The sequence below is a fragment of the Anoplolepis gracilipes genome, chromosome 2 (assembly GCF_047496725.1).
Source record: "Anoplolepis gracilipes chromosome 2, ASM4749672v1, whole genome shotgun sequence".
Lineage (NCBI taxonomy): Eukaryota > Metazoa > Arthropoda > Insecta > Hymenoptera > Formicidae > Anoplolepis > Anoplolepis gracilipes.
This window is the reverse complement of record NC_132971.1, coordinates 20,497,671-20,516,156: the sequence shown is the minus strand read 5'-3', so window position 1 is coordinate 20,516,156 and position 18,486 is coordinate 20,497,671. Positions and strand designations below refer to the sequence as shown.

The 18,486-nt window shown below is 33.2% G+C and overlaps 1 protein-coding gene across 5 annotated transcripts; it reads left to right on the top strand.

The window, feature by feature from the left end:
- The first annotated feature begins 198 nt into the window (after positions 1–198).
- Positions 199–17,391, top strand: Rab32 (RAS oncogene family member Rab32). 5 transcript variants are annotated; one of them, XM_072909913.1, is made up of 6 exons: positions 10,241–11,079; positions 11,371–11,757; positions 12,156–12,718; positions 15,190–15,418; positions 15,949–16,274; positions 16,701–16,840. In XM_072909913.1, exons 1-6 carry the CDS (start codon positions 10,716–10,718, stop codon positions 16,812–16,814), a joined length of 1,983 nt encoding a protein of 660 aa, XP_072766014.1. In that variant the 5' UTR covers positions 10,241–10,715; the 3' UTR covers positions 16,815–16,840. The 5 variants fall into 5 exon arrangements, with proteins under 5 accessions (XP_072766043.1, XP_072766034.1, XP_072766014.1 ...); XM_072909923.1 differs by having other exon boundaries at positions 10,245–11,079; positions 12,156–12,679; XM_072909942.1 differs by lacking the exons at positions 10,241–11,079; positions 11,371–11,757; positions 12,156–12,718 and adding an exon at positions 199–355 and having other exon boundaries at positions 16,701–17,386.
- The last annotated feature ends 1,095 nt before the right edge of the window (positions 17,392–18,486 follow it).

Genomic DNA, 18,486 nt, shown 5'->3' with positions numbered 1-18,486 from the left:
TTATACCGATCGATAAGCTCTCGATGCAAGATTCCTCCCTCGCCAGATACAAGAGAGAAGAAAGAGAAAGAGAGAAACTTTGTTTACCCGAGTGCAAATGCGAGAATAGAAGACCGCACGTTACGCAATTGCCGTCAATGGCAGCGAGGGTGGAGGAAGCGGGAACGACTAGTGAAGTGCGCCTGCGCACTGTAGTACACATTTTGATATACGGCAAGATGGCCGGATGGGCCCAGCTGTGGTGATATCGGTCGTAAGACGTTCCCGTTCGCATCTGAAGAAGAAGCTGCGATACGAGTCCGTTCAGCTGCGAGAGTATCGGGGAATCCGACAGAATCCTCCCGCCCGTCAAATGGTGAGTGTCATCCGTCAATTCATTCTTTTCTTTTCGATTTCGCATGTCGGAATGTCGCGCCTAATATACTGGCGCGTGTTGTCTGCTTGGCGCGCCGATTTTCAAAAATCGAATGGCGGCAACCGGTTTGAGGACCTTTCTGCTCGTGTCAATGCACGACGGACACGATTTTACGATGTGGAATCTGAAAATCGGATTTCCTTCGTCTTTATATCGGCAATCAAATTCGCAATGCGCTAAACTCGGCGCGGCGATTGCCCCTATCTGGCCATAAGATATGCGCAGGCTAAATATCTACAGGGTTTGCAGAAGTTTTAAATAATTTTCATTCGAATAGCCGCGATTACGCTCGCGCATTTAATTAATTAAGCGAGTCTTTTTGCGTTTTTTTTATCCTTTCGTTAGATTAGATAGAAACAGTGTCAACGACAAGAAAGTTCGCGAAGCGAATGATTGATCGCTCCCTCGATTCAAATAAAAACTATCAATTTGCGTTGCTATATAAAAACAAGTGATAATTAGCATAATGAAACTCGAGCGATGAGGATGAGAAAGATCTCTTGTGTTTGATCTTTTCATATCGCAAAAAAATGTCACACTTGGATTTATTATCAATATATTATTTTCAGAACACATTGTATTTAGTTATCGATTCGTCGATTACCTGGGATATAAAGCTCACGAGATATAAATCTCGATAATTCAACAATGCGTCAATATTTTTGATAGGAATATATACACACACACACACGTGATACGTAATTATTTACTTTATCCAAGTATCGATGATTTCTACCGGGTGCTTGTTAAAATTTTGATCACTCAGGATGAACAAGTATAGTTTTCTCAAGGCAATGAAAACAGAAAAAAAAACTTTTATCGAGCATTGATATATATATTGCTTGTTATCTCGTGATTGTGATTGTTGATCAAATACCTTGCTTATTCAATTATTTTTCGTTAATCCTTGGAAAGTACAATGAAAGTCGCTCGCTCTCGCTTTCGTGATTATCGAAGGAAACTTTATCGTAGCAATACGAGCAGCTTCGATAATCTTTTCTAAAAGTTCAATTTATCTAATCTGTTCAAGATTGCTACCAAATTGGGAGAGTGTGAATATGAAAATCTCTTGTAATCTCTATACTCACCCGAGAAATAAAAAGTGAATCTACATAAATTTCTTTTCTAAGATGTCGTAAGAGTCAATAATCGTTGATGTAGTCTATTGTTTTATTTTGTAAACATTATACTACGCTAAATGATGGCTACAGAGAAACGCAAAATGTATCTTATAAAACGTATATATAATTTATAATTCAGTATTAATATTTTTATTTTCATTATCATCAGAATATTCCATCTTCTTTTCTATCATCAAACTTTTGCAGTATAGATAAAAAACCGTAGTCTCGATATCTACCTATATCGAAGTCTCTCTTTCATTATCCTATTTCACCGCATAGATTTTTTTCTTGAGATTAAGCTTCACCATTCTGAAAGATTGAGTTTCATTCCATGATACGACGATGATATTATATCAGATATGTGGTTATTTCAATGCAGTAAATATGCATTTGATCGAATTGTTTCTATAAATATGCTACATAATTATATCATGCAATCCTTCGAGGACGCAGCCCATCTGTTATTACATGTAAAATATTAATTGCCTTTTCATATCAATATTTTCCCAATGTATTAATTTTCAAGCAAATTTATTTTTTAATGATAAAGTTACCAATCATTCGACATAACATAATTTTATGTATGATTGATCAAGTTTCTTTATAAACAAAATATAAACAATATTCGTTTAATCTAATACTATTTATATATAATTTAAGTTTTGTTATATTCTTAAAAAAAAGTATGTAGGTTTTTTTTAAATAATGTAGCATTTTGTTACGATAAAATACATAGGTAGTGAAAAACCATTTCACGTATTGATAGAACTGACCGCATGTCCGTGAAATGTGGAGATCGGCCGTAAAACTTGGCATGTAAAATGTAAGATAGTTTCTACGAACTGTAAAACAGCACTATGCAACTGGGACATCTTTGGCGAACGTCTTCAACATTGATCTGCATTCGTTCGACTTTTAGCAAACAAAAATAACATTGACCCAAGACTAATATCTTTTTATTAAAGCTCTGTGAATGATTGGATAAAAGTGCATGTTTATCAAAATTAAATTCATAGTTAATTATACAAAAATTATGTATAATTCCCTTCTGTTACTTACACAGTTACTTTAATTTCAAATTAAAAGCCGAAGTGCAAAGCGACCCCTGAATCATTGAGATATCTATTGAAAAAGTAAGCTCAACAAATATTTTGCCGATATATATAATTGCTTATCGTTATCATTTCTTCAGTATTGAATGTAATTCGCTACTGTGCGCTTTCATTGCGTATTCGTCATTTCATGATCCCGTGATTCATGCGTAATGTCGTGTTGCAATTAATTAAAATTGTCTATCATTTTATAAGATTGCAATTTTAATATAATCACTAGATATTTTACATATACTTCACCTTTATTTATTTATTTATTTTTTTTTTTTTTTTTTTGATAAATATAATTTCATCGAATATAATCAATTATTTTTTGATCACTTAGTAACTTGTTAAATAATTGACTTTGATATTAAGTTATATTTTATTTTATTTAATATTTCTTCTTTTCTCTAAATTTATATTTTTTATAAGTATTACTTTTTATATTGAATTATGGTTTAATTTTTAACTAAAAATGTTTGTTAATGTCGCAGCAATATTGCTCGTTTTTATTTAAGTATGACCGTGTTAATCTCGATTCATAATTGGTTTTGTGCCATTTGCCTTTCTCGTAAGCTTGGCTTACATTCTTTGCTACATCACATATGTATTGTATCTAAAAATAAAATAATCCTTTTGCTCTTATTGTAATCTATTGATGATCTGGCACATAAGCGCATTTAGCAATTGTTTCTGCGAGTATAAATAATATAACATTTAATCGAATAATATATCGAATGCTTCGTCATCTCGTAAATTTAAAAATAGGTAATTAAAATAGGAATTCGTCTTCTCCTTCAAATATTGTTGTAAAAACGTCAATTATAATTAATTAATTACGATATAAATTTATAACTTTTTGATTACTGTTTTTTTTTGTTTTTTTTTTCGTAAAATATATCTTTCTTTGTATTCCCTCTCTATAGTTTCATCAGCCTTTCACCTTGGATTATATATTTTTGATATGTAATTGATGATTTCTTTCTTTCAAAACAAACTTTTATCAAGCAATTAACTGAATGGTACAAGTGACGACAATTTTTATCTGTATTATTGATATAAAACGACTTACGTTAAATGATGGGAAAAGGTCATGCTGATTCTCGAAATTAGCAACAAGTTAAAATAAAAAAAGTTCTGTTATGCGTAACAAAGTCTATAACTCAGATATTACATTATGTGAAGACTACTTATTTATATTAGAGGAAATACTTTTTTTTATAGAGATAAGAGATGAATTATCTATTGATGTGAATATAAAAATTATAATTTCTAAAATATACCTATAAAACTTATGTTTATTTTATATATATATATATATATATATATATATATATATATATATATAGTTTTTTTATGAATTTTTTTCTTATTAGATTACCATATGAAAACCAAAATGTAAAAATTCGAATTTAGACATTTTGTTACATAAAGTAGATACAAGTTTCATTTGTACTTATTAATAATTATTATGATAACATATAAGATATTGTAACACATTATGTTGCAGTTGCATCACGTAGAGTTTGTCTTTTCGGTGGATATCTTTACCGCGTCTCTATATCGACCTTAATAAAGATTAAAGATGTCAGTGGTCAACACAAGTAAATAATTTAATCACGTTAGATTAAATTCTTCAATTCTATTTTAAGTTCATGTTCAATGTATAACTTGAATTTATCCTTAATATGATTATATAAATATGAATATAATATTAAATTGAATCAATTTTTGAATATAAATTATTTAAATATTCTTCTCTTTTTAAATAATTTATAGATTTAAGTAATTTGTTTTTTTTTATTATTACTGTAAAAAAGATACTATCTTTGTCTCATGAAAATTACATATCATAACTGTAATATATTTGTAATGCTGGTAACTAGAGTGATGCCGTCGGTTTCCCCGCACCGGGCGCAAAACTTTAATTAGGTGTAGTCAAGATAATAAAATAAAAATTTTTTTTAATTGAAAAAATTTCTCATAAATATTTACGTAACGTTCCTTTTTAGTTTAAAAGTTTCAGTTTTTTATTATAAGTATTTGCCAAAAGAGATATAAAGTGTTGAACTCGCACCGGGCACAATGCAGGCTAATTGCGACACTGTACATATGTAATAAAATAATAATTAAAATAATTTAATAATTCCAAATATATAAGACTCAAATATTTACAAACACAACTATAAACTTGCGTAAAATTTTTTTTAGAAATTAATTCTTTGGCGAAATTTGATTCGTGCACAGAGCACATATTTTACTTGGTGTATTTCACCAAGAAATAGATTCTCATTTTTGAAAATTCTATAACCCCTCTTTACCCCCTTCGAGAGATGTAGACAAGAAAAAATATTACGCAGAAAAAATTGTACGCATCAACATCCTCGCGTGGCTCTTATTACCAAGTTTATAGTTGTGTTTGTAAAATAATTTAATTATATGATAATAATTATAGCAATAATTATATTTAATAATAATAATTATATTAATTTAATTATTATCCATCTAATTATTTCTATATATGAATAAAATGATAATCGTGAACCTTCGAATCAAAATAATAATATCGGCTTCTTGGCGCCAACGCGCATGAGATATTGTATAACGTTTATCTCTTTCTTATAATATCAGTTATCATTACATTCATTTGTACGCGTCTAAATAGATAGAGATTATTTTATATTTCTAATTCTGGCTGACGTAACGTAACGTACGATTTTCCATCTCATTCCGAATATGTATAGATATCGTTTGACATCGTTTCCCTTTTTTAATCTCCGATGTCTTCCATGTTTATTTATCACATGATATCGATTTGGTACATCTCTGGTCGTTTATTGAGTGTAATTATCAAAATGTATTGTACATAAGTTACCGCACATTCTTGTTACATTATAATACATGTATAATACATTTAATTAAATATTTTTACTTGCGATACGCAATACACGTGGTATTCAATATCATTTTATATACTTTGTCGTACTAATGTATTATATTTCTCTCTCGAAATGACCACCGAAGGACAACATATCTATCGATGCGTGCACGTAATCGTGTCACAAGATCGGTGTAACTCGATTACGAGGATTTACAGCGAAAGAATTCCAGCGGTAAAACCGCGGAACCCAGGTTTGTTTCATCGTCGAATGTAAACAGGTTCAACTACGTTCACTGTAGCGATATTATTCTCGTCATATGAGATCGCCCCTTGCACTTCCCTTCTACTTCTGTGAAATGAGAAAGCTCGAGCGAAAATAATTCTATTGACGCACTTTCGATATTTCTAGAGAGTAGAGTGGCGAGACTCTATGTGTAATAGGCGATAAACTAGTCGACGAGCGATAACGTTGATAATTTTTTGAAATTTTATATATTGGACCGTACATCAACGGAGTTCTTATTTAAAACTATCTACCTGATTGACCGATGCGATTGACAAAAGAGCGATCGATTTCGCGTTCATTAGAAATGCAGGATGAATCCTTTTTCTCTTACACAGAATTTTGAATTATAAACTCTTTATTAAACTAAAATAATTAATACGTGAGCGTATATTAACACTAGAAATTAATAAGCTTATATAAGTATATTAATCTTGCGATATTATTTGTGTAATTATGTGATAACGGTAACGAAAGATTTCAATATAAATGAATTGAAGATCATAAAAAGCATTCTCCTTTTTAGACAAATCGACAAAAATCATGCGCCTAGAACTTTCGGAGGTCATTGACTCTCCGCGAATCGTGCTCCGAGTCGCGTGCGTGGATTTCTCTTCTTTGTCGTAATCTTGGTAAGCGTATCGTCTTCTTCTTCCTTTACTTGGTACGCATCGGAATACGCGATCGTGTCTGCGAGGCGCCTAGTATTTTTTTATAGGCGCCTCGCTCCCACCGATAACATGGTAGACGATAACGTCCGGGCTAATCCGAACCAATAAATGCTGGGACTTTGCACTCATCTGGCACACACTGTTCGTTCTATCGTTCCCTTACGGCCGGTTCACGAGTCCTTCCCCGATCGTCGCATCATCGTCGAAACTGTGGCAAATTCTCTTACTTGATTGAACGCAATAAGACGAGAGAAAATAGCAGACAGATTGCATTCTCATCTCCGAGCAGGTCGCCATTACAAATTAGGACCGACAAATTATATCCGATATGTGCCGCGATAATGTAAAACGAGGAACGTTTTTTTCAACCTAATCCTCGATCCTGTCTTTCGCTGCTTTTTACAAAGTTTCAATCTCATGACAGATATATCGCGTCGCGCCGTTAACTCTTATGCAGTGTTAGATTCGTAGTGCAGTGTTACGGAAAATTTAATCGGACATATTACAAAGTGAAAAAAAGTAATTTCATCGCATTCCCGATTGATTCTCGATCGGATTAAATATGCTGGATCGAAATGTGATGCTCGTACTGCGTACGAGACAAGAGAGAACTGAGAGACGCTTGAGGCACAAAAAGGAAGCCAATCCACCACCGATGGAGCCGCCTGCGTTACTCTTGAACAACAATCATCTCTATATCGATCTTAATATGAATTTCAGCGAAAATTGCAAACAGGAGGCAGCTAGAGCCGCGAGAAAGGTAGGTGGTATGCATGCATGTAATGTAAATTTTTATCGTATCTTAAAATTTGAATAAAAGACTCGGGTTAGGTTTTAAATAAAATGCTCGATTTTTCATTCGTCATTGTGTGAGCTGCGCACGCGACGTATCATAATGCGAATTTCTCACGAAAACGTTGCCCTCACGCCGGATATATTTTTTCCAGTGCATGTTGGTATAATTATCGAGAAGAGATACTTTCTCTGACTTACTTAGCTCGAACGTTATATTATCACGAGAAGATCAGCCTCGACTGTGGGACGTTACAATTAGATTAGATGTATAATTCGTTACTCTAACTACCGGAACGATCTTACTCGTGACGTAAAATATTACGTCATATGGGAAGTACATAACAGGAAGAATCTAACTTCTTCCTGTTGTTCCTATCCTGCATGTTACAAAAAAAAATTTATTATTATTCTCAACAACTTTATTGAAAATTTTATTTAAATTTTTCAATGTTTGACTCTCTCTCTCTTTCTTTTAAGGGGATCCAAAATTACCGACAGAACATGAATTAGAGATTTTGAAAATCTTTTTTTTGGCTACAAGAATTGATAAATCCTTCTCCACAATTAAAGTACTTATAAAAGCAACAAGCGGGAGCTAATAATTTCATATAAAAATGATAAAAAACTAAAAGATGACAGTTACGTGTCGTAACAATATTTATTTAATATAAAAAGTTCTACGGTATGTTCGTGCAAGAGATATAGCGTCTGCGTTTGGAATAACATATCAGAATATTAGTAAACTTTTGGAAATGACTTTAGAAGCCTAGTAAAAAAGATTTTCCAAATTTGCAAAAAATTACTCTCGTGCATCTGTGAGTGTGCGAGATTGAAACACAAACTCACGTCAGACGTCATTTCTAAAAGGTCACAAATATTCCTTCATGCAATTCCTAGCAGAAACCTATCTTATTTTGTGTGTATAAATTGCAAAACTTTTATATTAAGCAAATATATTGTCATGTTAGATTAAATTTTGGTCGATAATATAGAACAGCTTTTGGATCCCCTTAAGTCTATTTTATTTTCGGCTTTAATGATGTGAAAATGTATACTGGTATATAATCGTGATGTATATAATATGTTACAAAAAAAGTTTTCTTTTAACTACATGTTACGAGTACAAAAACATCACGAATATACTTAAACTTGTTAACAAGGTGTTCTACTACTTCTCTCCTTTGCGTGTCATTCTATACCCATAATTTGTTTCGATAGTTTGCCTGACCATGTTTTGTCATTTCTTTTTATACAATATATACTTTTTATAGAAAGAAACTATTTCATTGTGTGTGTGCGTGTTTGTGCGCGTGTGTACGCGCACCATATAATACATAAATAAAATGATGACTTTGGTGACTATAATCGACGATGATCATCGATCTAGGAATCACGCTTGATGATTTTCACTGTACGATTGTTTGGAGTCATTACACTGCGAAGGCACGTATGACTCATTTCACGCACATTAACTACGAACGATATCCTTATTATTTAATTGCAGATGAGGAGATATGAATAAAAATCTTATAACTCTGTTGCAAATAATTACCAACTATATTATTACTTTAAATATATGTATATTATATTCTAATATTTATCTTATATTAAAATGAAACGAATCGAAATTCGTTTATATGCTTTTATTATTTTATAACCAAAGTTTAAAAATTAATATATGACAATTTTGATAAATATAGAAATATAGAAATATTTCGTACGACGTATAGAAGAAGAACTAATGACATACTAAAATAAAATGCACGCGTTTAATCGCGTAATCGTCAATTAAGATTACTAGTTGAAAAATTCCCTCTAATCTTAGCATTAACGACATTATTTCTTCAGCGGTTTAATCCGTCGCACACTCGACTAATTAATAAAATAAATAATAACGATGCAAGAAAGCGCAGCTTAATTAGAGGATCAAATGCGTCTTTGAGACGCGCAAATTCTATCGAATGCTTTATAATCGTTCGACGCGCATTAAAATGCGAAGTCAGAATCAAAAAGCGGTCATATCTCTCTCCGATTTTTCTATCAATCAATATATCGAGCTGGTTAGTCTTATTTGCGCGAGTAATTGGAAGATTTGAACCCAAACGAGTGCCGTTTAAAAATTTTTGACGGATGCGTCAAATTATTTCTGCAAGATAAATTGAATGATGAAACTGCGAACGCCATTTCACTGCGCAACGCACTATTTTGTCGCACATAAGTATATGCCGATTAATTCTCTTATATTTACACTATTTATTCTTATCATTGCACTATCGTATAACGAATCTTACGTAATATGTCTATTACGCGCGGTAGTGCAGTCTGACACCTAAAGGAGAACTTGCGGCGAGCCACATACTCGCATACACGAGCAGAAACCATCTGAAACGGATAAAATCTCGTATGAGATACACGTACACGATCTACGTACATGTTTAAAGTCAGATTACGTACGTGCAAAGTACATATAGATACCTACTGGTTTACATACGTATACATACACGCATATTTTTTCATACGTTGAAAAGAAGGCGAAACACCGGCTACGCATTCGTACGCACATTATTCGTCTGGTGGGGGATACTTGCTTGCCCCACCCCCTTTGACTTCTCATATTTTTATATCAACATTTAGTGCGATTCAGGACACCGTTGGGCTTACGCAGTTTCTTCGGTCACTTATATAGTTTTATCTTTCTCTAGTAATATATAAATCTTTTTTTTTTTTTTAATTCATTATATTAAAACTCTAAAATTAGTTTCTCCTGAAATGCAATATTTTAATTAGTGTTTCGCAAAGTGATTTGTGTCACATGTGTTAATGTAATGTTTAATGCAGTGCAAGAAACAGACAATATTTATTCAGTGATGGTGCAAAATAATCATAATATATTGTGACACTAAACAAATTTTCTGGAAATTATCTAAATTTCTTTAATTTTTTTTAATATTATTGGTTTTAAAAATTATTCGGAATACTTATCTAATATTTTATAAAGGAAAAGCAAACTAATTGAGAATATTACTATTCCACTTTTATAAGTGGAATCTATTAACAATTTCATCAACATTTTCGATAATTTAAATTTAAATAATTTGATATTTACGAGGTCAGAAATTTCATTCGGCCTTCAAGCTTCTCTGTTTCTTTCCTTCGTTCTGCGACGATTCGCGACGAAAGAATCTCTGTCTAAAAAGACGAGAAGAAGGGAGAATAAGGCAGATTATTCGTTCGCGACCGATCGAAACCGGTGCGTTATTCTAAGGTTTCCATGAGCGACTAAGGAAGCCAAGCAGTGACAAAGTTGATAAAACGAAGTGAGACAGAAGAAACGAGGAAACAGCGAAGCGAAGAGACGGCTCTTTGATCTGTCGTCCCTTTCTTTCATCGCCTATTCATCGGTCCCCACACCCTCGAATTCTCTACTTTCCTTTCCTTTTCGCGACGCGATTATGGCTCACGAGAGCACGAACGAAGGTGGCAGCTCGCCCGACACAATAATCGCGCGCTTCTCGTCGGACGAGGAAAAGCAGAAGCCTACCGCGGTTGGCGCTTCCGGTGAATATGTCACCGGTGGCAGTAACTCCAGTCTCGATACTCTGACCAGCAGCAGCGGTGGCGTCGCGACCCTCTTCTCCAACATTAACACGGACGACCGTAAGAAAGGCAAATTCGGTGCATTCAAGAGCAGCTTCCGCGAGGGTGGTATATTTAAGATTAAGAAAAAATCACGCGAGACCGACTCGTTCTGCGAGGGGGACACGGAACAGGATGACAAAACTTCCTTGAGGAAGGTCGAAATAAAGGATGACAAAGGTTAATCCCAGTGTACTCGAAAACTTTACGCTTTGTGTCGCGCACATATGTGAGATACTTAAACAGTAGGCAAAGAATAGATGAATCGTGTTATGAAATTATTTATATCTGTTTGTAATTATTTTTTCAAACTTTTTAATTTTTGATCTCTTTCGATTTTTAAGAAAAGGATTCTTAATCTTAAAAAGCGATTAAAATCAAACATTTCCCAAGATTTCCTTTATATCGGAAAATAATAATTTTCGAGAAGCTGGGCTATTTTTCTTGATTCGCGATCCTCTTCCGCTTCAGAGCTATCTCAACAGCAATTACAGCAGCTCGAGGGACCGAAATCAGCATCTGCAATCTTGAAGAAAAAGAAAAAGAAGAAGTCGCATTCGCTGGTGCGCAAACTGAGCTTGAACAAATTTCGTCTGTCCTCGGAACAGCAAGAGACGCGACATACCCTGGAGGGTGGTGATAGTAGTCGACCGCAAAGTCAGTCCCCGCAAGAATCACCCGTTCAGCCGAACGAGTCGATGAGGAAGCCGGGACAGGGGAACGATAACACCTCGGAGAGAGAAAAGGAAACGAAGAGGGAGCTTAAGAAACCAGAAAAGCTGCTTGAGAAACCAACGAAGGCCGTCACTGTAGTGCAACATACAACACCGTTGGTAATCAAGAGCTTCGTTCAACAGGGTGAGCCTTGCACGGATATCACGAGGACGTTACGAATAAAATCTGCAAATTAAAACTGAAAAATTGAATTTCACAATATGCAATTTTTATCGATCAAAATATTTTATTGTGTTACATCGTGCTTTAATAAACTCTGACAGATTTTTATTTTCATTTCTTTTATACTTATGCTTTGAACGCGTCGCTCTTTTACTTTTTATCTTTTTCATTCTGTTTTATATTCAATTATCTCGCGATATATCACTTGGAATGCATTGCAATTGCTTGCAACAATAGTAAAAAATTAGCAATATTATAGTTACTGAAACTTATTTAAAATTGCTCGAAAAGTCGAAACACGATAATCGTCTTTTCAATAACAATTGCAAATTCTTCTCCAATTCCTTGCTCTTGCACAGACACCGCACAGCATCCGCAAGAGAAGCAAGGCCAAGTCTCGCGTTCCGACACGCAATGCTGTTCGACGCTTCCTTATGCGTTGTCGAGCTGGCCGGAACGTAGCGAGACGAAACTTGCTGAGGATGCTGCGATCAAGACGGGAGCAAGATCCGATCCGGATTCCTCGAACTTACGTGTGACATCGTCGCCTGTCGAGGTACGCCGGAAGTTGTCATTGTTGGAAGAGAAACGAGCGATATTTCAAGGACGCTTCTTCGATACTTTGTCCAAGGATTCTCCTTTAAAAGACACGACGAGTAGCTTGACAATAGACGACGAGCAGGGAGAAGAGGAACGAAAGAAAAAAAGAGCCCGACAGATCAGCGTGAGAACGTTCGACACATTCTCTTTTGAAAGTGCCCTCGACGAGGAAACGGGATTGGGTTACCTAGGTAGCATCGAGGAAGATTACACAGAAAGCTACAATAATATGGATGACCTCAGTAAATCTCCTTCTGCCATAATGGGAGCCGTTGCTGGCCAGGTGAGGTCCATCACACCTAGGACACAAACGACGTCTCCGGTAGAGTTGTCTTCCGTTAACGCCCCTGATTTTGCAATACATTACAAGTAATATATTGAATTAAAAAACACGATGAAAAAAGTGTTATGCCAGTGTATGATACAACTTTATCGTGTTGGAAATAAGATAGCGTATGAATTATTCCACATTTACAATCATAATAATCTGATAAGTAAAATTTTATTTAATCGATACTACTAATAGAAACAAATCAACGTGAAATTTATTTTTTATTTTTTTTAAGAAAATCTAAAACGAGCAAAAATGTAAAATTTTTACCATGTTTATACAGGGGGTATCGTAATTACTAGACATCTTTATAATAAGTGGATTCTTCGATCAATTTGGAGACGATTTTTCCTTAGCGAAAATACTGAAGGAGGTCATCTTTTGCAAACTTCTAATTTTTGTCATTACATATTTTTATAATTAAATCTTAAATTAAAATTTTATTAAAATAAGCCCCACCTGAAATTAACTCAAGACTGTAATTATGTTAATCTGTTGTAAGAAAATCTCGTAAAAAATTCACTCGTCAGTATAAAGCTTTGTCAGAAATCTATTATTCAAGAGACACCCGAATAACGTCTAATTACGAGAACGACAGTCGTGACTAATAGATTTCTGTCAAAGCTTTATACTGACGAGTGAATTTTTTAGGAGATTTTCTTACATTTTTAACTCCACAAATTTTGCCAAAAACCCATCTTTTTCAATCGTTTATAACTCGAAAATTATTGATGCTTCAAATTTTCGCTGAGGAAAGAGAGATCCGCTTACATAAAGGATATCTGGTTATGCCTTGTATGTAGAATGAGTCATAAACCTGATGATTTTCAAAATGAAATAAATAAATGAAATATAACTTAAATATTTATTTCTTGTCAGATAATAATAATAATATATGGAATGTTATTTGAATATATTACTTGGTCTTATTAATTTTTTTAAATTAAAAAAAAATTTACATTTATCAAATGTCCTTCAAATTTATTCTACATTGCTTCAGTCTATTTTTTTTTATATATTAACAAACTCAAGCTACAGGAAAAAATTATAACTATACTAGACTGAGTATGGTGCAAACAGCGGTGTACAAAAATAAATGCGAAGGATATTTAGCAAATGTAAACAATTTTTTTAATTAAAAAAAATAAATAAAAGCAAGTAATATACTGATAGTATTTTATATCCTATTGTTATCTGACAAAAAATAAATATTTAAGTTATATTTCATTTATTTATTTTATTTTGAAAATCGTCAGATTTTCGTGACTCTCACTTTAAATATATGTATACATATATATAAGTATATATGTACGTATATATTCATTCATCAAAATTGAATGTTTTACAGTCGGACCTCTTATCCTACGGCCCTCTTATGCTACGAAACCTCTTATCCTACGACAAAAAATCCTCTCATGCTACGACCGCGAAAGGGGAATTATACCTCCACTCTCAAATTTTTGTCGTAGGATCAGAGGTTTAAGGGGAAGATTCCGGACCGAAAATGTCGTAGGATAAGAGGTCCGACTGTATATCCATTCAAGAAATGCTTTATGAACCCACTTAATACTCTTATTATTATTATGTCGAATGTATTAGATTAGATATCTTATACTAACTCTATGACGTAGACAAATATTGTGATACGCAATATCTTCTCGATATTGATTCACTTTCTATCCCTTTGAATATCATGTATTGCGAAGTTTCAAATTACATGGGTAGCATGGTCTATCATAAACTATATTTATATTTTACAAATTACAAATATAAAAATGATCATGATTTTCGAAGAATTATAAGCACAAGAGAATATTCAAAAAAAGAGCTACGTTTTTTGACCAATTTATAGATTTTTAATCTAATTATTAAGATGCAGAAGGCTTATTGTATTTATATTGTATTTATTAACTTTCTTGCGGCTCCGTCCCCCCGATGCAGTTTGCACACTCGGGGATAATCCTCTCACACGTCATGAGTTACGACTCATTGTCAATCCATTTCATTCGCGTGAGCTGTACCAGTAAGATCATTCGCGAAGAGCGTAAGAGCATTCATTGTCTTTATTTCTCTGAGCGCAGCATCGCTAGTCTGCGGAAAGTCACGCGTAAATATGGACGTGGAATTAAAAATTTGGCGAAATTTAGAGACGTTCGGTCTCGGCAAGTGGAAAGTACAACCAAAAGAGTGGAAGTGGCTGAAAGTTCCTGTACCTCAAGTATTTTCGCTCATAAAATTATAATATGTGTGATTAATTTATGTATCTTCCATCTCTTCATGATTAATAAAATATTAAAATTTAACGTATTTAAAATCTGCTATTATTCGTCAAATTAATGTACAAAAAAATGGAGAAATCAAAAGCGATGTGTGTCTCGAGAAAGACATATTGTTTTTTTTTTGAAAAAAAGAAACTTTTCTGCTTTCTAATTTATTTATTATATTTTATTTTACTGTTTCAGTCGTCGTCGAATAATGCATCGAATCTCGGAGTAGACGAGAAACGGGAGCACTTGTATAAAATATTAGTAATCGGCGAGCTCGGGGCGGGGAAAACGTCTATCATCAAACGATACGTCCATCAATTCTTCTCACAACATTATCGCGCGACGATTGGCGTCGACTTTGCGCTCAAAGTGCTAAACTGGGATCCACATACCATTATTAGACTGCAGTTATGGGATATCGCAGGTCAGTAATAACTCATCTCTTACAACATTTCTTTTTATCGCCAACATAATGGAACATAATACTCGTGACAGATAAATTAACATTTTAATATTCCATGCGCGTCATATATGCTTTTAACTTGTTGTTTTCTGATGCTCGCTTGAAAAATGCTTTAGATATCTTGAACACAACTCTCTTTAAAGTTCTATAATTAGTAGCTTAAGTATATTTTGTTGTTATCGCATCTAACGTTAATAAATTTAACTTCATTAATACCAATTGATAAATTTAGCTAATTTGCGTGTAATAATTTTGATATTTCACAATCAGTTCAAGAGAGATTCGGAAATATGACTAGAGTTTAACTTCATGTTTTTTGATGCTTACTTGAAAAATGCTTTAGATATCTTGAACACAACTCTTTTTAAAGTTCTATAATTAGTTAGCTTAACTATATTTTGTGCTGTTATCGCATCTAACGTTCATAAATTTAACTTCATTTATACCAATTGATAAAAGCTAATTTGCGTGTAATGATTTTGATACTTCAGGTCAAGAGAGATTCGGAAATATGACTAGAGTTTACTACAAGGAAGCCGTAGGTGCTTTCATAGTGTTTGACGTGACGAGAAGCGCAACATTGGATGCGGTGGTGAAATGGAAACAAGACTTGGATTCAAAAGTGCAACTTCCTGACGGATCGCCGATACCGTGTGTTTTGTTGGCGAATAAATGCGATCAGCAAAAAGAAGGTCTGGTTAATTCATCCACTAAGATGGATGAATATTGTAAAGAGAAGAATTTTTCCGGCTGGTTTGAAACATCGGCGAAAGAGAATATTAACATCGAGGAAGCAGCCAAATTTCTCGTCAACAAAGTAAGTAATATATCTTTCGAGTTAAAACGCGTAAGGGATCTAGAAAAGATCTGGTAAAAGTAAATATGCGATTATAAATAATTTATTATTTAATAATAAATGGTTTCAAAGTTGAAAATAAAATTGACAGATATAAAAGACTCGATACATATATAAATGCTTATGTTTTTCCCTTTGCTCCCTATGACGCACGACAGATTAATCATTGACGTCTTTTGCGTTAGAGATGATCGACTTATGATGTATAATTAACTAATGAATGTAAATTAGCATCTCTCTCTCTCTCTCTCTCTCTCTCTCTACATCTGTATATTAAATCTGTATATTTCGCGATAAACGATTGTTATTATCACTTGACGTCTCGCTGCATGCTTTTTATTATATCTATCTTAATAATTATGTGATTGTAAAATTCGTTTACTTCAGATACTTCAGAATGATCAAGTTATAAGAGGCAACGGCGCTCAAGATCCAACAGATGGAGAGCGCTTTGCGTTGAGTCAATCACCGACAAGCTCCAAAAAATCCTGCAATTGCTGACAAATAGGTAAATTGTCGAGCTCAAGTTCGAAATCTCGGTCGCGATTTTCCATTCGTCAACCTCAACGTGTCTTCATGAATGCCGTGAATATCGTAACATCTTACGCATTGCCATTTTTCGTAATAAGAAGCATCTGCTTGTCGGATTTTCGTTTGCGAACGAGAAATCCGATAATGTATTGTTCTCTCAACAATTATTTGGGCCTGCCGATTCGACTCATTTGATAAGCGAGCGATATTTTAAGTAGCTTTATAGATGTACAGAGCGCATAAGAGATCGATAATTTAATAGATATATAAGAAAATTATAATAACAATATATGTATACAATTTTTTAAATATTTCTTATATAATGTAAGCATTGAATGCTTGAACTGCGTGATGATGACATAATGACTCTGATAATCTTCCCGATGCATTTCTTTTTAATTTTGACATTCTATCGCAAATCATAGATCACAATAACCGATAATAAATATCATATATGCATGTGTTTATACATTTTATATTGTAACTCATATAGAATTATACTTACTACTATAATGAAAGTTTCAAAAACATTTGTCGTGCAAATGAGACGAGGTTTCACTTTTTAAGATATTTTAAACTTTCTTATACAATAATTGTTTTAATTGCAATATTACATAATACGTATGAATATTTAAGTATTGAACGAATTATAAGTAGATTTATATAATGCTTATATTCCGCCCAAAATCAAACCAATGACTACTATTTATAGGATTGCTTTTAGCTCATTAGTAGCAAGAATTAAAAATTTTGTGTTGTGGTAGCAAACAGCATAGTACTGAAGATACTTCAGTTCAATCGATACATTATGTGAATTTGTTAAAATAATATATTATGTATTTTTAATTGTTTTCTCGTTAAATTGACAGTAATACATTTTCAATTGGCAGTAATTCGTACTTTTATCAATTCTACATATTTTACTGTTTACCTCATTGAATTTCAAATTGATTTGTCGATAACATTGTGCCTTCATTCGCACAGTCACAGCTAATTACTCGAGGTAGCTGATTGCAATTAGTGTGTCATGTCACGTCTAATGACTATTTTACACAGTAGACAATGCATTTAAACGAATTTACCGGTAGCGTTGCAACTGTCTGGAATGAAATTCAAGGCGAAAATAAAACTATGGCAAATAAAAGAATAATAAAACTAGAATGAGCGACACTTCTTAATTCCAAGATACGAGAGGAAATGCAAATGTGTAATATTCTTGATAGAGATTTACGTACGGAAATATAGGTATATTAGTGAGCGATTGACGTGTAACAAGAACTACATATATGCATATATACATTACTGTAAATAATTCAGATTTTATCACATCGATGATCTTTTTCGCCTTTCGAGTAATGTTTTTTGCACTTTTATATAGCACGACTTTTTAACGCAGCGTGTATCGTGTTATCGCAGAGAGAAAATTGTATAGATATACATATATATATATATTATTTGCGAAAAAGTTATATGTGTATAACTCGCTATTACCATTTAACAGTAATAATATTAAAATTTTCATTATAACATAAACGTTCTTGAAATTCTATAATCACAACAAAAATGTGGTAGGAATAATAAATTTTTACAGTATTTCAGTAAATTGTTTAATAAATTACATTAAAACCGTTAAAATAAAATT

Excerpts from the sequence above, each read along its gene's own strand:
- Rab32 (XM_072909913.1), top strand. The coding sequence starts at position 10,716 with ATGGCTCACGAGAGCACGAACGAAGGTGGCAGCTCGCCCGACACAATA. Across the intron at positions 11,080-11,370 it reads CGAAATAAAGGATGACAAAG|AGCTATCTCAACAGCAATTA; the intron begins GTTAATCCCAGT and ends CTTCCGCTTCAG. Across the intron at positions 11,758-12,155 it reads CAAGAGCTTCGTTCAACAGG|ACACCGCACAGCATCCGCAA; the intron begins GTGAGCCTTGCA and ends GCTCTTGCACAG.